Source organism: Trifolium pratense, linkage group LG3 (assembly GCF_020283565.1).
Source record: "Trifolium pratense cultivar HEN17-A07 linkage group LG3, ARS_RC_1.1, whole genome shotgun sequence".
Classification (NCBI taxonomy): Eukaryota; Viridiplantae; Streptophyta; class Magnoliopsida; order Fabales; family Fabaceae; genus Trifolium; species Trifolium pratense.
Genome location: NC_060061.1, coordinates 42,125,006 through 42,152,858, shown reverse-complemented (window position 1 = coordinate 42,152,858; position 27,853 = coordinate 42,125,006). Strand labels below are relative to the sequence as shown.

The following is a 27,853-nucleotide window of genomic DNA, read 5'->3' as shown; positions in this document are numbered from 1 at the left end:
AAGCTGTGTCTGAAGAGTGCAGAAGTCTGCAAAGTCTCTGAAGAGCAAAAAGAGACAATCACTAAGTTGCAGACTGAGAGAGCTGCTAACCTGTCTAGAATCTCTGAATTTAGTACTAAATGGGAAGATAGTTTAAAGATCATTGAGGAACAGAAGGCAACCATCATCAACTTGGAAGCTGACAAGATCAAACAACTAACTGAGATAGCTCATCTGAATGAAGAGGTAACTGAATTAAACTCTCATCTTGAGAATTTAAAGAAGCATGTTCTTAGGCTATTCAAAGGAAGTGATCTAGATGAAATCCTGGAAACTTTACCTGCTCCTAGTAGATCCAAAACAGGCATTGGGTATGAATACAAAAATGTTAATAGGATTATGGATTACAACAAAGAAGGGAAATACATACCTGAGATAAGTAAACAACCTCCAAAAATGCATGACAGGATGTCACCACACCTGTCTCCTAGACAGCAGAGACAAGTGTCACCACATGTGGCACCACATCAGCAAAGATGGCAGAGACCTAGATTTATACCTAGACCTAGAAGCAGGTATCACTCATGGAGATGTCACCACTGTGGAAGAAAGGGACACATAAGGCCTTACTGCTACAAATTGTATGGCTATCCAAGTGAAGTTCCTCAAGAGTCTGATCCATCCATTACTAAAACAAGGATGGAATGGAAGCAAAAAGATGATGCAATCAATACCAAGGAGTATACAGCTGAAAGCAGTGGGAAAGGGTTGATTGCCCATACGTCTCTCAGAGCCTCATCAAAAGAAGATTGGTACTTTGATAGTGGTTGTTCTAGACACATGACTGGTGTTGAAAAATATTTAAAGGAAGTAAAATCCTATGCCACAAGTTTTGTGACATTTGGAGATGGAGCAAAGGGGGAAATCAAAGGTATTGGAAGACTGATTGACCATGGTCTACCAAAACTTGAAAATGTTCTCCTTGTAAAAGGACTAACTGCCAATCTAATCAGTATAAGCCAACTATGTGATCAAGGCATGAAAGTCAACTTTACAAAAAATGAATGTCTGGTCAGCAATAATGAAGGAGACATCCTTATGAGGGGTGTTAGATCAAAAGACAACTGCTACTTGTGGATCCCTCTTGAAGAAGGTAATGTATCTACATGTCTCTTAACTAAAAATGAAGAGGTTAAGCTGTGGCATCAAAAATTAGGACACCTTAACCTGAAGAGCATGAAGAGAGTCATATCAGAAGAAGCTGTCAGAGGACTACCAATCTTACAGATACAGGAAGGCAATATATGTGGTGAATGTCAGATTGGGAAGCAAACCAAAGTGTCGCACCAAAAGTTGCAACACTTGTCCACCTCTAGAGTTCTTGAGTTACTACATATGGATCTGATGGGGCCCATACAAGTTGAGAGTCTTGGAGGTAAGAAATATGTTCTTGTTATTGTTGATGACTTCTCTAGGTATACTTGGGTGAATTTCATTAGGGAAAAATCTGAGACTTTTGAAGAATTCAAAAATCTTTGTGTACAACTTCAAAAAGAGAAAGACTGTGGTATTGTAAGAATCAGAAGTGACCATGGTAAGGAATTTGAAAACTCTAAATTTGCTGATTTTTGTGCTGCTGAAGGAATAATTCATGAATTCTCTTCACCAATTACACCTCAACAAAATGGTGTGGTTGAAAGAAAGAATAGAACCTTACAGGAATCTGCTAGAGTAATGTTGCATGCCAAAAATGTTCCTTACAAGTTCTGGGCTGAAGCCATGAATACAGCATGTTACATTCACAATAGAGTAACATTAAGGAAAGGCACTGCTACAACATTGTATGAACTATGGAAGAATAGGAAGCCTACTGTGAAGTACTTCCATGTGTTTGGGTCAAAATGTTATATTTTAGCAGATAGGGAACCTAGGAGAAAATTGGATCCCAAAAGTGATGAGGGGATATTTTTAGGTTACTCAACCAACAGCAGAGCGTACAGGGTTTTTAACTCCAGAACAAGAACTATGATGGAATCAATTAATGTTGTTGTTGATGACAGTGATACAACAAGTGCAGATCCAGCTGAAGAGACAGATGTCATAACACCTGTCCCAACACCTGATGATGATCAAACTGAACCTGAACCTGATCAACATTCTGAGTCTACTACAGAGGTTCCTAGACCAAACAAGGGACCATCTACTAGAACACAGAAGAATCATCCTCTGGAACTTGTCATTGGAAATCCAAATCAAGGAATTGCAACAAGAAGATCAAAAGAAGCAATTTCCAATTCATGTTTCATATCAAAGATTGAACCAAAGAATGTTAAAGAAGCTTTGAGTGATGAATACTGGATCAATGCTATGCAGGAGGAACTAACTCAGTTCAAAAGAAGTGAGGTATGGGATCTAGTACCTAGACCAAATGGTATAAATGTTATTGGTACAAAGTGGGTGTACAAGAACAAAACTGATGAAAATGGTGATATTACTAGAAATAAAGCCAGACTTGTAGCACAAGGATACACCCAGATAGAAGGAGTAGATTTTGATGAGACTTTTTGTTGGATATTTGAATTGGCTTAATTTTGCTAAAACAAATATACTAACAAGATGTTGGAAAACATGTTACAACATCATATTTATTCAAGGAAATCTCGCGCATTTATGAGAGCATCTGCTATATATGGAAATCCACTTAAAGAGCACGCTCAATGGAGATTTGATCTGATCAGGTATTTTAAGGATAAGATAAGACTTAATGGTACAACGGTATGATCACAATTATCCTATAAAGTCCTTAAACACTTTTGGAAAGTTTCTATACATTCTTTATGAAGATCAAAAGAGAATCTGATCATCCTTTATGATTCTCAAGGAGCGTCTGAGCATTTGTGAAGGAAGAGGAGCGTGCCTATTCATTATATATACGAAGACCAAGCTCAAGACTATTCATCTCATTGAAAAATATTAGTTACACATATTGAGTCTTTATTGAGTCTTTGTTGAGTGTTTTATTATTTGATTGTAATTCTTGCTTGTGGATTCTATAACACGAGTTAAGAAGTAAGTTTATTAGTTTAAGGTTGCTCCTAAGCTTTGAAGTACGGAGTTTACCGTGTGTGATTCACTTGAAGCTTTTAAGCAAAAGTGAAGTATTGTCTTGGCAAGTTGTCGCCACATCATTCTCAACATTGTATAATCAACACAGGTTGTGTTGTGTGAGTGGAAGTGAGATGGGATCTCATGTCTAGGAGTTCCTAGGCAGAAGTTGCATAAGTAGTGTCGAGGTTATAAGGCGTAAACCAGGGGTTTGCTGGAGGTCTTAGTGTAAGGCGTAAATCCTAGGGTTTGCTGGAGGTCTTAGTAACTAGAGCTATTAGTGGATTTCCTTCCTGGATTGGTATCCCCCAGAGTAGGCAGTTGGCTGAACTGGGTTAACAATTACTTGTGTCATTTATTTATTTTCTGTCAGTTTTTATATGTTATATAAGATGTGCCAACAATAGAAAACAACATTATTCACAAAGTAGTTGTTGGGACATCTTAGGCAACATCATTCTAGTGATATCAGAATTTCAATTGGCATCAGAGCAGGCACCCTGTTCTGTTATTTTGGGTGAGCTCCAGGGAGAGTACTTTCTGGTACAATGGATAAAGAAGGAGGGTCAGTGTCTAAACCCCCCTTACTGACAGGTCCTGAGAACTATGATTATTGGAAAGCTAAAATAGAGGCTTTCATAAAATCAATTGACAGCAGGACATGGAAGGCTGTGTTACGCGGATGGGAACCACCAATGGTTCTTGACAAAGATGGCAATAAAACTGATGTCAAGAAGCCAAATGATGAATGGACTAAAGATGAGGATGATCTGGCACTTGGCAACTCCAAAGCCTTGTATGCAATTTTTAATGCTGTGGATGCAAACATGTTCAGGCTTGTTAAGAGATGTATTACTGCTAAGCATGCCTGGGAAATTCTGAGAAAAGCTCATGAAGGAACATCAAAAGTTAAGCTATCTAAACTTCAGATGCTCAAAACCAATTTTGAGAATCTCAGAATGAAGGAGGAAGAAACCATTCATGACTTTCAAATGAATGTGCTTGACTTTGCAAATTCGTTTGATGCACTTGGAAAACCTATCTCAGATGAGGAGCTAGTTGGAAAAATACTCAGATCTTTGCCTAAAAGATTTGATATGAAAGTAACAGCTATTGAGGAGGCTCATGACCTTTCAAGTCTAAATTTAGATGAACTCATAGGATCACTTCAGACCTATGAAATTGGTCTAAACAGGAGAAATGAAAAGAAAGATAAGAATCTAGCCTTTGCTTCGAAAAGTGCTGCTGATGATTTACAAATTGAATCTGAAGGTGAAGAAAGCTTAGCTGAGTCTATGGCTATGCTTGGAAGACAGTTCAACAAGTTGATGAAGAAAGTGGATCAAAGGCACAAGCCAAATGGTCGACTCAACAACAACAAACAGTCCAGCTTTCAGAAAAAGACAAATGAAGATGAAAGAGGAGTGAAATGCCACGAATGTGAAGGTTTTGGCCATATCAGACCTGAATGTCCAACCTTTCTAAAAAGGCAAAAGAAAAGTCTTGTTGTTTCATGGTCTGATACAGATTCAGAGGAGGAAGAATCTGCCAAATATGTTAATGCTTTAACAGGAGTCTGTGAATCTGATTCAGAGTCAGGTGATGAGGAGGTAACCTATGAGGAACTAGCTGCTACTTATAAAGATCTTCATACTAGAAGTATAGAAGTTTGCAAAGCATTAGAGAAACAAAAGAAGATCAATGGTAAACTACAAGCTGAGAAAAATGACTTACTCATAAACATTGATAATCTCAATGCTAAGGTTGAAGATCAGAGTAGTCAAATTCAACAGCTGGAAATGGAGAAGTCTAACCTCCTGTGTAAAGTTGCTGAACAGAATGTAGAAGTAACCAAATTAAATGCTGATCTAGATCAAGTCACAAAAGTGGCTAAAATGATGACCAAAGGTACTGATGCTTTTGAGGAAATGTTACAGAGACAAAACTATGGGAAACCTAAGCCCATTGGTTTTGAACATGAAAGAGTAAAGCAGCAGATGAAGTTCAACAATGCTACTATACATACTCCAATCAGTAGCACGTTTGTGTCAGGAGGATTGTCGCAACATCTGATGGGACATTCTATGCCCAGGTTCTACAACTGGACATGTCATCATTGTGGCAGGAAAGGACACATTAGGCCTTTCTGCTATAGGCTGCACGGATATCCAAGGAGAGTTCATCAAGAATTCTATACTCCTGTCTTTCCTAATGTTACAACAAGACAAGAATGGAGAGAAAAGAAGAAGATCAAAGGTCTAATAGCTCATACATCCTTAAGAGCTTCTTCAAGAGAAACCTGGTACTTTGATAGTGGCTGTTCTAGACACATGACAGGTGTTGAACACTATCTTGAAGACTTGAAGTCATATGCTACCAGCTTTGTGACTTTTGGAGATGGAGCCAAAGGAGAGATCAAGGGAGTTGGTAAACTTGCAAACCATGGCTTACCAAAGCTAGATAATGTGCTGCTTGTAAAAGGGCTTAAAGCAAATCTAATCAGCATAAGCCAACTTTGTGATCAAGGCATGAAAGTTAACTTCACGAAAGCTGAATGTCTAGTTACAAATGAGCAAGGAGAGCTGTTAATGAAAGGAGTAAGGTCAAGAGACAACTGCTATCTCTGGATCCCTAAAGAAGAAGATGTACCAACATGCCTTATTAGCAAAGAAGATGAGGTAAAGTTGTGGCACCAAAAACTTGGCCACCTGCACCTTAAAGGCATGAAGAAGGCAATAGCTAAAGAGGCTATCAGAGGACTTCCAAAGCTCAAAATAGAGGAAGGAAATATATGTGGAGAATGTCAAATAGGAAAGCAGACAAAGATGTCGCATCCAAAGTTGCAACATCTTACCACAACAAGGGTACTAGAATTATTGCACATAGACCTGATGGGGCCAATGCAAGTGGAGAGCCTTGGAGGAAAAAGGTACGCGTTTGTCATGGTAGATGACTTTTCAAGGTTCACATGGATTGAATTTCTAAAAGACAAATCTGAAAGTTTTGATGCATTCAAAGAACTTTGTCTTCAACTCCAAAGAGAAAAGAACTCTGCTATTGTTAGGATACGAAGTGATCATGGTAAAGAGTTTGAGAATGCAAGCTTTCTTGAATTCTGCATCTCTGAAGGAATCAAGCATGAATTTTCAGCTCCAATCACACCTCAACAAAATGGTGTTGTTGAGAGGAAGAACAGGACAATACAAGAGTCAGCCAGAGTGATGTTGCATGCAAAACATCTTCCATATCAATTCTGGGCTGAGGCTATGCATACTGCTTGTTATATTCACAATCGTGTCACACTCAGAACTGGAACTTCTACTACACTATATGAACTGTGGAAAGGCAGAAAACCAACTGTCAAACACTTTCATGTGTTTGGAAGTAAGTGTTATATCCTATCTGATAGAGAGCACAGAAGAAAAATGGATCCTAAAAGTGAAGAAGGATTGTTTCTTGGATACTCAACAAACAGTAGGGCCTACAGAGTTTACAACCAGAGAACTAAGGTAATAGTAGAATCTATCAATGTTGTGATAGATGATTTGACATCTGCTAAAACATCTGATACTGAAGATGATGTTGCAACAACTTTGCCAACATCTGAAGAAGCTGTAGCAGAGAAGGAATCAGATTCAGATGATGAATCAACCATTCCTACACCTCGCCCTGTGAGTAAAGTTCCTTCAATAAGAATACAGAAGAACCATCCCAAGGATCTCATCATAGGAAATCCTAACCAGGGAATTGCTACAAGAAGGACAAATGAAGTGGTTACTAATTCATGTTTTGTCTCAAAGGTTGAGCCTAAAAATGTAAAAGAGGCTCTCACTGATGAGTTCTGGATAGAAGCCATGCAAGATGAATTAACTCAGTTTAGAAGAAGTGATGTGTGGGATCTTGTTCCTAGACCCAATGGTGTTAATGTTATAGGCACAAAATGGGTGTTCAAGAACAAGTCAGATGAAAATGGTGTTGTAACAAGAAACAAGGCAAGATTAGTGGCTCAAGGGTACACTCAGGTTGAAGGACTTGATTTTGATGAAACATTTGCGCCTGTAGCAAGACTAGAATCTATTAGGCTACTCCTTGGTATAGCATGCATTTTCAAATTTAAGCTGTACCAAATGGATGTCAAAAGTGCCTTTCTTAATGGGTACTTACATGAAGAAGTTTATGTTGAGCAGCCAAAAGGTTTTGTAGATCCTGCTAATCCTGATCATGTGTACAAGCTGAAGAAGGCGCTTTATGGATTGAAACAAGCTCCAAGGGCTTGGTATGAAAGGCTGACAAATTTTCTTGTTAGTCAAGGATACAGAAAAGGAGGCCATGACAAAACCTTGTTTGTCAAAGAACAAGAAGAGAAGCTGATGATTGCCCAGATTTATGTTGATGACATAGTATTTGGTGGAATGTCTGACAAGATGGTGCAACATTTTGTACAACAAATGCAATCAGAGTTTGAAATGAGTTTGGTAGGTGAGCTGACATATTTCCTTGGTCTGCAAGTCAAACAAATGGAAGACACCATATTTGTTTCTCAAAGCAAGTATGCGAAGAATATGATCAAGAAGTTTGGAATGGACACTGCAGCACACAAGAGAACTCCAGCTGCCACACATCTGAAGCTAACCAAAGATGAGAATGGCATTGATGTTGACCAAAGCCTATACAGGAGCATGATTGGCAGTCTCTTGTATCTTACAGCTAGTAGACCAGACATCACCTTTGCTGTTGGTGTTTGTGCAAGATATCAAGCCAAGCCAAAGATGAGCCATCTTGTGCAAGTCAAAAGGATTCTGAAGTATATAAAGGGCACCAGTAATTATGGGATTCTGTATTCCCAGACCAAGAACTCAACTTTGATAGGGTATTGTGATGCAGATTGGGCTGGAAGTGCTGATGATAGAAAGAGCACTTCAGGAGGATGCTTCTTTTTGGGTGACAACTTGATCTCATGGTTCAGCAAGAAGCAGAATTGTGTGTCTCTATCCACTGCAGAGGCTGAATACATAGCTGCAGGTAGCAGTTGTTCACAGTTGATGTGGATGAAACAGATGCTGAAAGAATATAATGTCGACCAAGATGTCATGACATTATATTGTGACAACTTGAGTGCAATCAATATATCAAAGAATCCAGTTCAACACTCAAGAACCAAACACATAGACATCAGGCATCATTTCATCAGAGACCTTGTTGAAGAAAATTGTGTGGAACTCAAGCACATTGGTACAAGTGAACAGCTAGCTGACATTTTTACAAAGGCGCTTGATGCTAATCAGTTTGAATTTTTAAGGGGCAAATTGGGAATTTGCCTGCATGAAGAAGCATAGCAGTTACTGCAGTTGTGGCGTGCAAAAGGAAACCGTTTTCTCTCCCATCATTCAATGCACGCTAATTTAGGGAAATCATTACAAACTTCCCTTAAATACATCATCACACGCATTCAATTGTTTTTCTTCCAAATTCTAACCTTTGTCTGCAAACCCTATTCTCTCACTTTAATCATCAAACTCCATCTATCCATCTTCTCAACCTTCAAAAATTATCAAAACATGTCTGAATCTTCACAAACCACTAAAACCGGACGGTCTACTCGATCAAAGACAAAAATCGATCCCTCAAAGATTATCAAGGACGCGGTCCCTGTTACAATTGTTCGTGCTTCCAAATCCAAAACTCAATCAAGTGTTGCTGAGAAGAAGGTAAAGGGAAAATCAGTTGAAAAGATGAAAGCTCCAAAAGTAAGTGACAATACTTCCCCTTCTATTGATAAATCTGGTAAAGGAAGTTCTAAGAAGAAGAAAAGGGATTATAAGTCTAGAATTCCTCTTTCTATGTCTGATCTGGTTTTTGAATCTAATGTTAAAACATCCGAGCAAACAACTGAAGAAGATTCTCAGAACCCTAAATCTGTGTCTGAAGTTGTTGAAACACTCATTTCAATTGCTGGTAACCCTAATCAAGATAATTTGGGGTCTGATGCTGAGAAGAGAGATCTGAATAATATGCCTGTTGATACTGAGATGGAAGATACTCCTACAGAGGTTGAGCCTGATATTGCTGAGAAATCACCAACAATTGCTGAGATGGTGGCTGAAAAATCAACCCCTGCAGTTACTGAAGAAGTTGTTATGAAGGATGTTGACACATCCTTGAATGAGAATGAAGAAGTTGAAACTACAACTGCTGAGGAAGAACCTGTGAAGGAAACTGTTGCTGAAAAGGATGTTGAGACAACTGCCACAACATCTGAGTCTACAGATGAAGAAACTGGGACTGCTGATGAGGGTACTTCTGATAATGAAGGGGACACTCAATCTGAAGAAAGTAACCAGTCCATTCCTACAGATGAGCAAGAAGTTGAAGCTGACAAGCCTGCAGAACCTGAGAAAGAAAAAGAGAAAGATGTTGTTGATGTTGATGATTATGTCACCACCAAGACTGCTGTAAAACCAACTGGTGGTATAACAAAGAGGTTGAGAAGCTGTACAGGGAAGGCTGTGGCCACTGCAAGCAAGACTCCTGCACCAAGAGTGAAAACAAAAGGTGTTGGACCAGTAAAAGGTTGGAGCAAAGTTCTCTCCCCTCCGAGTAAGAAGAAGGAAACACTGAAGAGAAAGAAGGAGTCATCTAGTGACTCAGACTATGATGTTGCTGAAGATGTTGCTAACATCTCATCTGCCAATCCTAAGAAAGCTACTATGAAGAAGGCTCCTCAAGGTGTTGAAGAAGCCCCATGTGATAACATCTCTTTTCATCGTGCTGCCTTTGCACTGAGATGGGACTACATTTACCAAAGGAGATTGGCTGTTGAAAGGGAACTGACCAAAGATGCTCTCAAATGTCAAGACATCTTTGACTACATCAAGGAAGCTGGTCTGATGAAGACAGTCTGTGACTTCAGTCCCTGTTATGAGCTGCTTGTGAAAGAATTTCTGGTAAACATCCCTGAAGAATGTGATAACCCACTGAGCAAGGACTACCACAAAGTTTTTGTCAGAGGTAAATGTATCAATTTTTCTCCTATTGTGATTAATAACTACTTAGGAAGACCTATAGAACCTAAGGCTGAATTAGAGGTTGCTAATGATGTTGTGAGTGCTGAGATAACTGGTGGTAAGGTTAAGGTCTGGCCCACGAAGAAGCTGATACCCACTAGTAAACTGAATGTCAAATATGCCATCCTCAATAGGATAGGGTCAACAAATTGGGTACCAACTAAGCATGCAACCAATGTTGCTACAAACCTGGGTAGATTTATATATGCTGTAGGAACCAAGTTTGACTATGACTATGGAACCTTCATTTTTGATCAAACCATTAAGCATATTAGATCAACAGCTGTGAAGATGCCAATAGCATTTCCATCTTTGCTGTGTGGAATTATCTTGGCCCAATACCCAGACATCAAGGCTGTGACTGACACACCTAAGAAGAGGGAATCAGGTTTTACTTTTCATCATAAACTTTTTGGTAATCACAATGTTACTGAACATGTTGGGACATCTGCTGGTGGAGCTGCTGTTATGACCAAAAAGGAGATTATTGCTGGTTTAAAGGCTCAATGTCAGGATATTGATAAACAACAGGCTGAGCTTGAGGAGAGGAAGAATGTGTTCTTGAAAATGATTGAAGGATTGGAAACTGATGAGATACCTGTCAAAGCTAGTGCAAATGTGGCTGCTACAGGTGATCAAAACAATGCAGATGAGGAAGAAGGTTATGCTACTGCTACAGATGAGGATGAAGCCTCTGACAGTAGTGATGATGAATGATTTTGTACTCTGTTTAATATTTTACTGAACTTTGCTATTTGGTTTGTGGGTTGTTTGTGCCCTGGATTTTAGCACCTTCTGAGTGCATGGTCTGTACTTTTAATTCTGCACTTTGGATACTTAACTTTCCTGTTTTGGCACATTTTGTGGCTAAAAAGGGGGAGTAGTACTTTGTTTTGTTTGTCTGCTACGTGTTGTTGTGTCTTTTGTTATGACATGTGTTTAAGTAGCAGTAAGCAAGTATTCAGGGGGAGTAAAATTTTTTTTCCTGAGATGATGCATAAGCTGATGAAGTCAGGGGGAGTTTGCTGCTGAAATGGATGCTGCCCTGATTGGACGAACATGCGCTAGAAGATGTGCTCCCATATGTCACAACATCTTTGATGACATATGATATATATTTTGCTCTGATACCACGTTTTATTTTGCTCGAGGCTAATTGATGATAACTCCGCTGCTGCTGCCTCTGATGCATATACTTTTCACCTATGTGAAAGTTTGTTTAATTGATGCTCTAACATTCCTTCTTTTGTGTGACCATGGTGATTTGAAGGATTGCGCTTTTTAATCTCTCAAAGGTAATGGCCTGAAATTGTTTTAGCCAAAAATTGCCAAAGGGGGAGATTGTTGGATATTTGAATTGGCTTAATTTTGCTAAAACAAATATACTAACAAGATGTTGGAAAACATGTTACAACATCATATTTATTCAAGGAAATCTCGCGCATTTATGAGAGCATCTGCTATATATGGAAATCCACTTAAAGAGCACGCTCAATGGAGATTTGATCTGATCAGGTATTTTAAGGATAAGATAAGACTTAATGGTACAACGGTATGATCACAATTATCCTATAAAGTCCTTAAACACTTTTGGAAAGTTTCTATACATTCTTTATGAAGATCAAAAGAGAATCTGATCATCCTTTATGATTCTCAAGGAGCGTCTGAGCATTTGTGAAGGAAGAGGAGCGTGCCTATTCATTATATATACGAAGACCAAGCTCAAGACTATTCATCTCATTGAAAAATATTAGTTACACATATTGAGTCTTTATTGAGTCTTTGTTGAGTGTTTTATTATTTGATTGTAATTCTTGCTTGTGGATTCTATAACACGAGTTAAGAAGTAAGTTTATTAGTTTAAGGTTGCTCCTAAGCTTTGAAGTACGGAGTTTACCGTGTGTGATTCACTTGAAGCTTTTAAGCAAAAGTGAAGTATTGTCTTGGCAAGTTGTCGCCACATCATTCTCAACATTGTATAATCAACACAGGTTGTGTTGTGTGAGTGGAAGTGAGATGGGATCTCATGTCTAGGAGTTCCTAGGCAGAAGTTGCATAAGTAGTGTCGAGGTTATAAGGCGTAAACCAGGGGTTTGCTGGAGGTCTTAGTGTAAGGCGTAAATCCTAGGGTTTGCTGGAGGTCTTAGTAACTAGAGCTATTAGTGGATTTCCTTCCTGGATTGGTATCCCCCAGAGTAGGCAGTTGGCTGAACTGGGTTAACAATTACTTGTGTCATTTATTTATTTTCTGTCAGTTTTTATATGTTATATAAGATGTGCCAACAATAGAAAACAACATTATTCACAAAGTAGTTGTTGGGACATCTTAGGCAACATCATTCTAGTGATATCAGAATTTCACTTTTTCTCCAGTTGCTCGCTTGGAGTCCATAAGATTACTTTTGGCTGTGGCATGCATTTTAAAATTCAAGCTATATCAAATGGATGTAAAAAGTGCATTCCTAAATGGCTATCTAAATGAAGAGGTATATGTTGAGCAACCAAAAGGGTTTGTAGATCCAAGCTTTCCTAATCATGTTTATAAACTAAATAAAGCACTTTATGGATTGAAACAAGCCCCTAGAGCATGGTATGAAAGATTGACTGAATTTCTTGTCAGCCATGGATACAAGAAGGGTGGAAACGATAAAACCTTGTTTGTAAGAGAAGAGAAAGGGAAGCTAATGATAGCTCAGATATATGTGGATGATATTGTATTTGGTGGAATGTCGCGACAAATGGTGGAACACTTTGTGCATCAAATGCAATCTGAATTTGAAATGAGTCTTGTAGGTGAGCTAACTTATTTTTTAGGTCTTCAGGTCAAACAAATGGAAGACACCATATTTATCTCTCAAGAAAAATATGCAAGAAACATTGTGAAGAAATTTGGAATGGAAGGTGGTAGTCACAAAAGGACACCTGCACCTACACACTTAAAGCTTACCAAAGATGAGAAAGGGGTTGATGTGGATCAAAGCCTCTATAGAAGTATGATTGGGAGCTTACTATATCTCACAGCTAGCAGACCTGATATCATGTTTGCAGTTGGAGTTTGTGCTAGATACCAATCTGAACCCAAGATGAGTCATCTGACTCAAGTGAAGAGGATCTTCAAATATGTCAATGGCACATGTGGCTATGGAATTCTATACTCTCATGGTAATGATTCTACCTTAATTGGATATTGTGATGCAGATTGGGCTGGAAGTGCTGATGATAGAAAGAGCACCTCTGGTGCATGTTTCTTCTTGGGAAACAATCTAGTATCTTGGTTTAGTAAGAAGCAAAATAGCGTGTCTCTATCAACAGCTGAGGCAGAATATATAGCAGCTGGGAGTAGTTGCTCTCAATTGTTATGGATGAGACAAATGTTGAAAGAGTATAGTGTTGAGCAAGATGTTATGACACTTTACTGTGACAATCTGAGTGCTATAAACATTTCTAAAAATCCTATTCAACATAGTAGGACTAAGCACATTGATATACGTCATCATTTTATAAGAGAGCTTGTAGAAGAAAAAATTGTTACACTTGAGCACATTGCATCTGAAGAACAGTTAGCAGACATTTTTACTAAAGCTTTGGACGCAAGTCAATTTGAAAAATTGAGAGGCAAATTGGGAATTTGCCTTTTTGAAAATCAATAGCAGTTACTGCTTGGAGAGCGTGCAGCAGTTAATTTCTCTCTCCCACTCTTGGTGCACGCTAACTTAAGGGAGTTATTATTGGTTTTACAAAACCAACCTATCTTCACGCAAACTTCTCATCTTCTTTTCTCTCACACGCAAATCAACTCAACTTCCACTTTGTATTTTCTCAGAGAACGTTCAACTTCCATCTTCTTCAATCACAAAATTCACCCCTGTGCACTCATCATGTCTGACTCGGCCAAATCTTCACCAACAAAGACAGATGCTGTACCATCACCACAAATGGCGATAAATGCTATTCCACTCAACACCATACCTGCCACAAGTCCAACGATGAGGAGAAAATCTGTTGCAAAGAAGGCTAAATCATCGCGAACGAATACAAATCCTTCCTCTCCCGCTGAAATTAAAACACGTAAAGGCAAGAAAGGGAAAGGTGAATCGAGTAAGCCTTTTACAATGTCTGAACTTCACATTGATCCACTACCATCAAGTGATGTTGCAACGCCTGTCTCCAATCCTACAGTTGAAAATGTTACTGCATCTGGTAAGATTTCTGTTAATTTAGGTCTTAATACACCAAAATCTGCTGAAACCCTAGGTTTAAAGGACCCTGCTATGTCTGAAAAATTGGGGAAAACTGTTCCTAACCCTCCTACTGTTGTTGGTACTAATATTGGTGCTTCCACTGAGACCAATAATGCTGTTGCTGATGAGTCTCTCAAAGAAACTGCTCCTGAGACTCATGTTGCGCCGAATGTTGCAACACATGGCGCTGCGCCAAATGTGGTGCCAGATGTTCCCACATCTTTGGCACAAGAAAATCTGGTGGACTATTCTGAGTCTGATGAGAGTCCCCCACCTAAGGCTACTGATAAAGAAGCTGTTCCTGATAAAGTTGTGAATGAAACTCCTGAGGTAATAATTGTTAATGAAAATGAAACTACTGTTAGTGATAAGGCTATTCCTGCACATTCTGAAGCTAGTGTGGCTAGGAGGACTAGAAGTAAGGCTGGAAAAACTGTAGAGGCTACTAACACACCTGTCCAAACACCCAAACCATCTAGGGCTGAAAAAGTTACTGGTAAAAGGCCCCTATATGGACCTCCAAAATCTGTAAGTAAGGTGGTTCCTAGAACTGAGACTAGGAAAAGGAAGGGTCCACCAACTAGTGATTCTGATTTTGAACCTGAGACAGATGTTGCTGCATCTGGCAGCACATCTAGGAAGAGTATAGGAAGGAAGAAGATCCCTCAAACAGTTCCCTATGCTCCTTTAGACAATATATCATTTCATCTGGAAAATGGTTCTGCAAGATGGAAATTTGTGTATCACAGGAGGCTGGCTCTAGAAAGAAATTTGAAAGATGATATTCTTGAATGCCCTCTTGTTGTTGAAGCTCTTGAGTATGCAGGTCTGATGAAAACTGTGGTTGGTTTGGACAAGTGCTATGACAGGCTTGTCAAGGAATTTTTGATCAATGTAGCTGCAGACTGTAATGATCCAGCAAGTCCTGAATACAGGCAAGTGTTTGTTCGTGGAAAGTGTATTCAATTCTCCCCTATTGTGATAAACCAATATCTCCAAAGAAGTTCTGATGAAGTGGCTCCTCTGAAAGCCACAGATAATGAAATCTGCAAGGTCCTCACTGGTGGAAAAATTAAAGTGTGGCCAAGCAAGGCAAAGTTGTCTGCAACTTCCCTCTCACCATTCTATGCTGTTTTAAATAGGATTGCTGCCCATAATTGGGTACCTACAACTCACTCAGGAGATGTGGCAAGAGGATTGGGTAGGTTCATCTATGCTGTGGGTACCAAGGCCAATTTTGACTATGGAGCTTATTTCTTTCAAGAAACTTTAAGTCATGCTCTGACATATGCTGTTGAGAAGCCAGTTGCTCTCCCCACTCTGCTATGCAATATCATTCTTGAGCAACACCCAGATATACTAAGGAGTACTGATGTTCCTTGTAAAAGGAAAGGGGTGTTGGTGATCGAGCAGAGGCTGCTGGATGGGACAAATGTTGCAGCAGGTGTTGGCACATCTGTCCAGGGTGGTGTACTCTCTAGGAAGCAGATGATTGCAGATTTGACTGAGACCAGCAGAGCTCTTGAAGCCAGGAAGCTGAAAATAGACCGTGTGATTGAGGCACTCAAGGCTGAGGAAGCTGCTGAAATGGCTGAGGGTGAGCCAGATGGACAAGAAGGAAAAGAGGCTAGTGAGTCTGAGGATGGTTCTGAGGATGTGATGGAGGACTCTGATGAAAGTTCTTCAATCTGATTTCTGACGTTTCCTTATATTTGTTTCTGATGTACTTTTGGTGTTTCTTTTGTTGTTCCTTTATGGGCTAGGTCCTGAATTTCTAGCACCTGTGTGTGCTCTATGGTCTGTAATAACTGCACACTGATATTCTCTATGCTCTGGTACACTATGATTTCCTATTCATGATGTTTGTCTAAATTGTGGCTAAAAAGGGGGAGTAGTGTGTGTGTGTGCCAAGTGTGTGGACTGATGTTCTCACATCTGGAGACTGTTGACTGTTTTTGCATGAAATACTCGTATTGAGGGAGAGTGTGAGTAATATGCATGTACTGAGGGGGAGTAGTGAATATTCTTTCTCTATCTGGTGTGTGTATGCATGAATTCAGGGGGAGTGTGAGTGATATTATCTCTTGATCGCCTGAATGTTTGATGACAAATGTTGTGCCAAGTGTTATGGCACCTGACTATTGTGCCCACTATCTACTATGACTGAGAATTTATTTTTCTCAGATGCCTATGGGAATTTATTTTTCCTTGTGTTGTTCCATGAGGCTAGTTGTGTTTTATTCCGCTGTTGCATTGCCTCTGATACTACTTATTTCTCTTGGAAGTAGTCTTACTATGTGTTACTTTCTTTCCTAGTTGTGTGATCATGTTGACTCGAAGGAAAGGTAATACTGTATCTCTCTATATACTGGTCTAATATTGTTTTAGCCAAAATTTGCCAAAGGGGGAGATTGTTGGGTTTTTGTAAGTTGGCTACATTTTGCAAAAAAACATATTTTAGCCAAGTGTTGAGACAAGTGTGCTGACCCCAAGTGTTGTGACAAATGTTGTTACACTTTGGAACAACACCTGACTCTGTATCGTGCGCGCCAGCTAGCGGGTTTAAATTTCTACTCAATCTTTTGAAGATCTGTTTGAAGAATTATTTCAAGGTTTCTTACAGAGGAAGGCGCACGTGTTTAATGTGTTTCATGAGGCAGCTAAACCCTAGTTTTATTTTCCAAAGGAATTATATTTTTGGAAAATATATTTTTGCGGTTTCAAAAATATAACTATTGATTTCAAAAATATATCACTGCTGCCGCAATTCTAGAAGCCCTAATTTTGTCTTGAAGCCCAAGTCATTCTACTACTATAAATACGAAGGCAAGCATATGGTTTCAAGCATCTAAAATCGTGTATTACAAAGCGTGTGTTTTAGGGATTTTAGAGTGTTAATTGTGAGCCTATCTTGTGTCTCATTGATGCAAGCTTAGGACCTGAGTGTTATTGAGTTGTAAGTGTGAACTTCTCCTAAGCTTTGAAGTACGGAGATTGTTCTATTGTGTTGTGTGGTTTACTCGCAAGCTTTTAAGCAAGAGTGAATCCTAGTTTCTTAGGAGTGTGTCTCCAACTGTTGTGTTTGTTGAAATTGAATAGCAGCGCTGTCTGTGTTGCTAAGGTGGGAATTGGGACGGGGTCTCATATCTAGGAGTTCCTAGGTAGAAGGGACATTGGGTAGTGATTAAGTGAGAAGTTGTAAACGGGTGAGTTTAACTTCGAAGTAATACTGCTGATAGTGGACTTCATTCCTGGATTGGTATCCCCCAGAGTAGGCTTTAGGCTGAACTGGGTTAACAACTCTCGTGTGTTATTTACTTTACTGTTTGTATTGTTTTATGTTATTTGCTCTGTTTATAGACAAGTGTTGGCGCACCAGTAACAACATCTGTCTACAACAGACAAGTGTTGCTACACCTTGAGCAACACCTGTCCACTGTGTGCCAGGAATTTCAAAGTACTATTATTAAAATATTATAAATAAGTGATGTGTACACATAGAGCCAAGTTAAGTATTAAAAAATGAGCATCTCTATTGTGGATGCTCCGACAAAACGGCAATCCAAAGTCCTATATATGGTACCCTTCTCATTCTTTAGGGGACTATATTCAAAACACCTACTCATTGAGAAAAATACAAAACTTATTATTAGAGTTATATCTTACTAAATAGTAAATACATACCGCTATAATCCTTAGCAGGAACACCTCTATCATCATCTTACTTGAAAAAAATTAATTATTAATCAAATATTATTTTCTGAAGTCATTTTAAATTTATAAGTTAATTCAGTTGCTAATTTTACTAAATACTATCAATTCAACCAATCAATTTATCCTCTAAAAGCCCATTTGCGATAAGTTAGTTTATAGGTTTTTTTTTTTTATTTTTTATTTTAATTTTTTTAATTTTTTTTTATGATACATTCAATTTTTATTTTTATGCGAAAAGAGTTTGATGTAATTCAATTTACGCTTAAATGCAAGTTTGACCTCCAATTTTCACAATTGCGCGATTTTGACCTCTCAAAATTTTATTGTTTGATTTTAACCCCATAAATTTCACATCTGCTTGATTTTAGCCCTCAAGTTTCAATTGCTCGATTTTAACCCTCAAATTTACCACCTATTGCATTTGCTTGCACCCCATTGACTTTTTTGGCTGAAAATAACTTATGTGACATTTGAAATTTTTTAACAAACTTTAAAAATAAAACAGAATAAAAAAAGATGTTTCAAAATTAAAAAATAAATGACAAATTGTATTTTTTTTTTTAAATAACTGATATTTTTTTTTTGTTGAAGAATTTAGTCCACAAATCCCAGCCTAGTTGACAAAAATGCTGAAATTGGTTAATATAGGTCCCGTTTAGATTAACTTATTTTTGAGCTTATGCTATTTTATAAGTTATGCTGTTTTATCATAAAAAAAAATTAAAGAACTTATAAAAATAAGCTGAAAAAACTAATGAACAGTTACGAGATAATTAAGCTCATAAATCACTCCAAACCGCCCTGGCCCCTAAGTCACGTAACTGCTCATTAGGATTTGGTTCCACTATTATCGCCTTGAAGATCTATGTATAAATTTGATCTTACGTGTAGATTATGGACAGTTACGAGAGTGAAGGTGAAAAATTGGTACCATTAAAGTAAAATAATTATTGATCGAAGAAGAGAAAACCACACTCCTCTCATGATTATGACTCGATTTCGTACTGCTCTTTTAGCAAAGCAAAACACAATGAAGAAGATAAAATCTCGTTCAGAAAATCTTGATGAAAAGAACAAGAACAAGACCAAAGATCAATCCTCAATGAAGAAGAGAAAGAGAAATTCTCTTTCAGAAAATATTGATGAAAAGAACAAGAACAAGAAGAATGTTAAAGTTCAATCCTCAAAAACATTCACATGCGGTATATGTTTTGATTCTGTTAGAGTCTCTAAAAGATTCACAAACACTTCATGCAATCATCCCTTTTGTAGAACTTGCATATCAAAATATGTTAAAGTTCAAAGAAAAGACAAAGTGGTGAAACTGAATTGTCCCAATCCAACTTGTTCTGTTCAACTCACACCAGAACATTTACAATCTATTTTATCTAAAAAAGTTATGATTGATTGGGAATCTGCGATCCACGAGTCTTCGATTTCTTTGGAGCAAAAGATTTACTGTCCTTACAAGAATTGTTCAATTTTGTTGGTGAATGACGGGGCCGAGGTTGTTACAAGTTGTGAATGTCCTTCTTGTCATAGGTTATTCTGTGCACAATGTAAAGTTCCGTGGCACGCAGATATGAGTTGTCGGGAATTTCTTGATTCGAAAAATGGTCGACATGAGAAACGTTTGGAAAAGAAATTTTTAGATTTGGCTACAAAGGAAAAGTGGCAGAAATGTCCCAAATGTTCTATGCATGTTCAGAGAAATGGTGGATGTGATTCCATGCATTGCAGGTTGTATATATATACTACTATCTTAATCTTACCTTCTCTGGATATATTTTACTAATTTTAGTTAAATCATTATAATTGATTATTATTACATTATATAGATGAAACTCTGATTATTTAATTTTTCAGGTGTGGATGTAACTTCTGCTACAAGTGTGGTGGGGATTTGGCTCGTGTACATAGGTGCAATGCTACACCTAGATTATAACATTCACGGTAATCAAACTCTTTGCATATAGAATTTAATCTTATTTTGATAAGCTAGTTGATTGGGTGCGGGTACGATACCGTACTGGGTACAACATTAATTTTAGAAAAATTAATGTACCTGCCGATACTAGTACCAGTGCGCGTACCCGGTACCCACTACTCTCCCTCAAATGGAGTACTGTGCAAAATGAGCTGAAATAAAAGATTATGAATTGTAGAATATCATTAACAAACAACTTATAGCATAATACAATAATAAAGCATGTACCGTTAAGATATCTCAGTTGTATCTACTAGGGATATTATTGTAGAGTCTGAGGTTCGAACTCCTCACTTCTCTACACTTAAGTGCTCGGTGTTGGTAGCACTTCTAATGCTTAGAATTGTTGCCATATTGGAAATTTGGAAACCATTTATACTTCTGTATCATAGTCACAAACTAAAAGCATTGAATATCTGTTTAAACTGATTGTTTATATGTTTACAGTGGTTATAACAGATGACATTCACATTAGGAATCTCGAGTGGCGAATATGCAGGAAGTTCTAACTGTTAGTGATCACAATGACAGAATTTTTGGTACTTGACATTCTAGTTCTAGCTAGAAGACTGCATTGATGTTGCAAATTATCTTTTTGTGTCCTTTTTTTGGTTCCTTTTTTAGTAGTGATTTTCATTTTTATTATGGTTATGGTATTTGAGAGAACTTCTGCAAGTGAGATGCAAAGTGGCATTAATTTATCATTTTGTTTATTTGTTTTGATGTAAAATAGGTTACTGCATTTTATTCAAGATAAATGTCTAAATAGATGTTGAAATATTATTGATAAAAATATCAAAACTAGTTAAAGATGAGACACCTTAGCAATATTGTGAGCAATTTCATTTACTGGTCTCCTAATAGCACTGAAATCTGAGATGCTATAGTATTCTTGCTATGGAGGTTGTCAACAACCCGTTTCGAATCGGAGATGCCTCCAAAGCATGCATTATCAGGGTTAGTTTAGATTAATGATGAGAATCACGGTGTGGTCGGACTCAAATAAGAGTTGTGATGGTGGATATGGTGGAAAGACGCCACAATCGGGGTGGAAAAACCAATTGATAAGTCGTGAGGACGCCACAACCAACTATGGAGACTCCGGTTGATAAGTCAAAAATTAGCACCACGACGAGCCGATAAGATAAATATAGGGTTCAGAGAACCAAAGCGAATAACTCTCATATTTTTTCTCAATCAAAAACTATCATTTGGCAAAAGTTACATGCCTCCTTTATATAGAAATGACTTATGATGATATAACAAGAAAAAAGTAACTCCTAAGAAAGTAAAAAAATTTCGGCCACTAATTATCAAGATAGTGAGGCTGCATTATTATAAGGAAAATACAAAATAAAGAAGAAATAGTGGTGTTCTCTGATTGTTTGGTGCACCACTTTCATATGTTTAGTGGAGCTCTTTATTTTCCACTTTTCTTATGCTTTATTGTGCTACTATCACATGCTTGAATGATAATCATAAACTTTGGTTCTTTTTCTTCAACTTGGGTCATGCCTTCTTCAACTTGGGTTGTACCTTCTATATTGATTTGATAATGAAGTGAACCAAGACATCATTGAATCTTCTTGCGTGTGCCCTTGTCATAGGACTTCCTAAGATTTGGATTGCATCACTTATGTCTTGAAATATGTCCTCATCATTCCCTCCTTCTTGAAGAGAATTCGACCTCGATTTTGTAGCTTCGATACCTCCTAGATCAAAAGTAAATCTAAAAAACTCATGACATGTAATCACTTCCACTTTAAAAAAAATTCATTTTGATTGAAAAAAATATGTGTGTTTTTTTTGTTTTTCCGATTGCAAATGTGGAATTTCTCTTTTCTTTGACAACTTCTTTGAGATAAAGAATCAAACATAACTTCAAAAGCACAAGAAGTAAAAGAAACATTACCAATAGGAATCGTGACATTTTCGGTAGTTACAGAAACGCTCTTAATTTCTTTTTCAATAATTTATTGTTCTTTCATTTTGTTCCCTTCATCATAAAAAGAGGAAATGTTAGAGAATGAAATAAATATTAAAAGAATCCCAACATTTAATCACACAAATCAACTTAAAAAAAATGTACTAGTGTAGTTGCATGCCATGACTTCTCAACACTTTTTTTTTTCTCCCTCTCATTGATCTCTATTTTATCTTTATTTTAATTCCATGACTTTTTTTTTCTTTAACAATAATCTCTTTTTTTCTTTAACAATAATCTCTTTTTCTTTCTCTTTATCCTTCTCTTGATTTTTGAGAAGATCCTTCCTCAATACTTCAAAACTTGCCATATAACTTTTTATTTTATTTGTTCCTCTCTTCTCATTCTTCTATTTTCTCTCTCATTTTCTCTATCCCTTTTTTCATGTCTCCTACATTTTCTTTCTATGCAGTCAAGCCTTTCATGAATTTTTTCAAACTCACTATGAAATAATTTCTCCAAATAATTGGTTTCTTCATCCATTTTTTCTCAAACATATATATATATATATATATATATATATATATATATATATATATATATATTTGAATTTTTCTTTGTTTGATTTGGTTGCAGAGTCCGCATATGTTTAATTCTTCATCCGTTAAGCATTATGTGATATCTAATTTAACAATTTTTATTGAAACTATTAATTTTTTTTTTAATAAATTAAGTTTAGTTAATACTAGTTTTGACCTCTCCCAACAAATGTTTCTCCATACACGCCGACCGGGGACTGCATTCTTTTTTGAACTATAGAAAAATAATATTTAGACAAACATACGACATTTGTAGGTTTTATACTCAATATATAATATTTTACTTGATTCAGAAGAATTGGGCCGAATTTTCTAAAGATGTAGAAAAAGAAGGATAAATAATTTAATTGATAATAAATGAGGGAGAAATGTAATAACTCATTTGACCGTCAAATTGTATTACAAAGAAACAAATACTAAGACCAAAAACAAAGAAACAAACACTATTATACATTAGTGGTCTCACTGCACACTTGATTTTCTTCATCTAATATCAATATCTTTAGACCCTTCTTTGATGTGACTCCAGACAAAGCGACGTATGATTTTCAATGAGTGAATACTGGCTTAGGAAAATATATGCCGACATGAGAAAGTGACTGACCCTGACTCTTATTTATACTAATTGCAAAACATAAGGTCAACGAAATTTGTCTTCTCGTAAACTTGAAAGATAATCTAGGGTCACTTTGTATCAAATTCAAGCTTGGAATAGTGATTTTATCACCCACATTTTTCCAATAATGACGATTGCACCAATACAATTTTTTCCAAGAACATCAATGTACTTAACGACATAGATCGATATGGATGAGTGACATGAAAATTTCATGCAATGGGATCTTTATATCATGCATATTTCCAACTGGTCCAACTGAAATCTTATCATGCATATTTCCAACTGGTCCAACTGAAATCTTTTGTGAGATCAAATAGAAGTTTGCAAATTCAATATTTGCACAAAAGATACAACACTGGTTATAACAATAATAACCTAAAACTTTATTTCTGCAGAAAAACCTTAACAAGGTATCAAAAACCAAAGTTAGAACATAACGAATGAGAGACTCTCACTAATCCAAGACATCTTTAGTGACAAAAAATAATGTGAAAGACCTTAGGTGTCAAGTCTTCGATTAGTGAGCCAGGTAGCAAAAAACTTTATCTCTATATGTTTTTGTTTTATAAGCAAATTGTTAGTATATTATATTGTTATGTTAGTTTTTCTCCTTGCTGAGACTTGAACCCCGGACCTCAAACTCTTTATCTCTTAGCTCAACTAGCTTAACCAGTTGAGTTACTCATCCCACCACTATCTCTATATGTTACATTCTTCGACAACAACTAATAAATCAACAAACTTTATAAAATAGTTGTTGGAATCACATCCTTAAAAATACTAAAACAACAGTTAAATAGGAACACCAATTCCGCAGTAAAAAAAACACTTAAAATGAAATGGAGGGAGTGATTATTGTAGTCTTTATTCAATTGTATATTAATATATATTTGTTATTTTTTTTGGGTTCTAATTCATTCAAATTTCTTGAAAAACAAACTTTGAAATATTGTTTTTTTTTCTTTCTTATTTTGACCGGATTTCAATTGTATTATTTGTTATTTTTTTAATTTTCATGATATTTCTTATTTTGTAACGGTCTATTTGGATTGATTTATTTTTGGGCTTATGAAAAATAGCATATGTAAATAATTTTTTTTTTATGTTAATTCATTAAATCTCACTAGCGAAAGTTGTATTTTTCACAATATTTTTTTGTAGCTTAAGCTAAAAAATAAGTCAATCCAAACAGATTGATACATTGAAATATTTATTTTTCTTATTTTTCTTCGATTTTTTTTTTCTTTTACGTTTTTTATAAATAAAATCAACATATGTATGTTAGTCACCAATAAACATAAGGGATGAGATTTTAAACTCTGTCACCTAAATTGGTCCGATCCACTCCGCTCCATTGTCGGTCCACTTTTTACGAACATCAATACCTTGTAGCATGCTGTAATTTGCACAACCTAAGAAAAATCAAACCACAACATTTGCAAGACCTTTTACCTACAAAAATCATTGTTGATTGGGAATCTGCAAAATGTATGAATCTTCTATTCCTTTGAATAAAAAAATCTACTGCCCTTACAAAAATTGTTCTGTTTTGTTGGTGAATGAAGAGGCAGAGAATGTTACATATTGTCAATGCCCTTCTTGTCATAGGCTATTCTGTGCACAATGTAAAGTTCCATGGCACACAGATATGAGTTGCCGGGAATTTCGGAAGTTAAAAAAAAATGTTTCAGATGAAGAACAACAGATGGATATGAAATTTTTGGAATTGGCTGAAAGCAAACAATGGCAGAAATGTCCAATATGTTCTATCTGTTAGAAGTTTATTTTATTTGGTAGTTTATTTTATTTTCGTATTTTGTTTGACAAACTCATAATGCTTTTTGTTGATGCATCATGAGTTTGAGAGTAGGTGTTAGATAATAAAATAATAGTTTATGTTATTGGGCCTGTTAGTTTAGAGTCCATTAGGTTTTATTATATATTCTCTAGTAACCTTTTTGTAATGTTAAGCAATGCAATAATATTCTATTGAAACCCTAGCCGTCTTTCTCTTTTCCTATTTGTGTATCTTTGATTCTAACATGGTATCGAGAGCATTGTTCGATCCGCCATGAATCACTTAGCGCTTCCGCCGTTGAATTCCCATACGTGTTTGGGAATGTATAGCTGTTTTGCTCTTCGATTGTTGTTGTGCTCTCCTGCTAAGAAGAAAAAGAAGAAACGCATGTCACGTGTGGTGGAATGTTGAAGGTTTGCATCTTTGGGTTTCTACCCTCTTTCTTGTGGTGGGGGTCTCTTTCTTTCTCTAAAGGATTTGTTTCTGGTTTTATGGTTACGGGCCATGGTTGTAAGGTTAATGTGGTACTACTACGATAATTCCGTGTCTCTGGTATTATCATGGGTTTTGTTTGTTTTTATTGTTGGTTAAAAAAAAAATTGGAGAAATTTTGGTGAAGATGAGAAATTGCACTTTTCTCTATTGTTTATTCTGATTACATTGCACTTCTGATTGTATTGCACTTTTTCCCCTATTGCACTTCTTCTGATTGGATTGCACTTCTCCCTATTGCACTTCTGATTGTATTGCACTTCTCCCCCTATTGCACTTCTTCTGATTGCATTGCACTTCTTCTGATTGTATTGCACTTCTCCCTATTGCACTTCTTCTAATTGCATTGTACTTCCCCCCTTATTGCACTTCTTCTGATTGCATTGCACTTCTCCCTATCGCACTTCTGATTGTATTGCACTTCTCCCTATTGCACTTCTTCTAATTGTATTGCACTTCTCTTCTGATTGCATTGCACTTCTCCCCCTATTGCACTTCTCTTCTGATTGCATTGCACTTCTCCCTATTGATTCTTATGATTAGTTTAGTTTGAATTTGTTCGATTGATTTTGTTTATGGTTAGCTTGGACTGCATTGGATTGGATGTTGGATTAATTTGATTTGTTTCTCCCTTCTTTGATGATTTCTGTATTTACTGTGAATGGCTGCTCTCAGTTGATCATGATCTTAATTGAGTTAATTTATTGTCCGGGCTAATTTGTAACAAGCTTAAAGCTTAGTAAGCTTTAGCTTGAGGGGTGATGTTAGAAGTTTATTTTATTTGGTAGTTTATTTTATTTTCGTATTTTGTTTGACAAACTCATAATGCTTCTTGTTGATGCATCATGAGTTTGAGAGTAGGTGTTAGATAATAAAATAATAGTTTATGTTATTGGGCCTGTTAGTTTAGAGTCCATTAGGTTTTATTATATATTCTCTAGTAACCTTTTTGTAATGTTAAGCAATGCAATAATATTCTATTGAAACCCTAGCCGTCTTTCTCTTTTCCTATTTGTGTATCTTTGATTCTAACACTATCCATGTCGAAAAAACATGGGGATGTATCACCATGAAGTGCAGGTTGTAATTGTATAATTATATCTTACCTTCTCTAACCTATACTTAGGGTGCATTTGATGACAAAAACTGAAATTCTTGTTGCCACTAAATCACAGTTACTTTTTATCCTCTGCACAAGTTGTCTAAAATACCAAAATAACCTTTTGCCTATCAAATATCATGCAACACATAATCGTCCTATGCTGTCATGTCATGTATTGTTGTGTCCAGTAACTATTAATTTCACTAATGTTGAGTTTAATTAGTTCTATATTATATTGATGAAAAAGATTGTTTATGATGACTGAATGTTGTTTCTTTTCAGGTGTGGTTGTACATTCTGCTACAGATGTGGTATGCTTTGGAGTAGCTCCCATAGGTGCGGTGGACATTTTGCTACAGGTGCGGGTGTGGTTGTACCTACTGAAAGGTAACTATATGAAACTGATCTTACTCTTTGCATATGGCATGTAATCCTAATTCTAGTAACATACAAACAAAATATTATACATATCTCATATATATACTGATCATCTAATAAAAATCAATTTGTTTACAATTAGCTCATATGTATTCTATGAAATGACTTGAAATCATTTTAAAGTTAAATGCACAGTTAAAACATTTTTGTAAGTTCTTTGTGAATTAGATTTTCTTCAAATAAGATAATGTGTTTTATAAGAAGGCATTGAATTGAAAGTAAACCACGAAGAACTGATTACGATTTTTTTAACTATAGATTGATCATCCCTAGATTCGTCAAGATTGGAACATGCCTATTATATTTGGGTGTCGTGTGGTTTGCGTCCGCAAGCGGAGCACGTAAGAGGTGACATTACCTCTACTTATAAATTTATATTCAGATTTTTTTTTTTTTTACACTTCAGATAGTTTGCAAGAGGTGAAAATTCTCTGTTTTATGACTTGTGGACATTATTCTAGATACCCCTTAAATTATTGAACATGTTCTACAATAATACTTCAGTTATATTTATGCTTCTAATTTTTGTGTGCCTAACGACCTAATAATTTAGTATGTAATTCTTATTCCTTCTTTTAAATTTTGGGAGAATAACATTATTTGTGTACATGCAATATTATGGTAATATGAATATATTAGTGGTTTTTATCCAAATTATAGTCACTCTTTATGCATGGCTTGTCCACATAGTGAATGATGATGTATTTCATTGAAACATAAAGGACCGATTGAAGGTGTGAAAACACAAGAAGGGGGGGTTGAATTGTGTTTTAGCTAAGTTAAAACTTTTT

At 36.5% G+C, this 27,853-nt stretch overlaps 1 protein-coding gene across 1 annotated transcript; it reads left to right on the top strand.

Annotated features, from left to right (window-relative positions):
- The first annotated feature begins 8,642 nt into the window (after window positions 1–8,642).
- Window positions 8,643–20,551, top strand: LOC123915135 (uncharacterized protein DDB_G0292642-like). The gene is made up of 5 exons (XM_045966285.1): window positions 8,643–9,004; window positions 13,972–14,468; window positions 19,120–19,843; window positions 19,970–20,056; window positions 20,538–20,551. Exons 1-4 carry the CDS (start codon window positions 8,643–8,645, stop codon window positions 20,046–20,048), a joined length of 1,662 nt encoding a protein of 553 aa, XP_045822241.1. The 3' UTR covers window positions 20,049–20,056; window positions 20,538–20,551.
- Window positions 20,552–27,853: the final 7,302 nt, after the last annotated feature.

What these genes read in the sequence shown, in the direction of transcription:
- LOC123915135 (XM_045966285.1), top strand. Translation starts at nt 8,643, where the DNA reads ATGTCTGAATCTTCACAAACCACTAAAACCGGACGGTCTACTCGATCA. An exon ending in TAACCCTCCTACTGTTGTTG is followed by an intron (nt 14,469 to 19,119) that starts GTACTAATATTG and finishes CTGCTCTTTTAG; the next exon opens with CAAAGCAAAACACAATGAAG. An exon ending in TGTGATTCCATGCATTGCAG is followed by an intron (nt 19,844 to 19,969) that starts GTTGTATATATA and finishes TTAATTTTTCAG; the next exon opens with GTGTGGATGTAACTTCTGCT.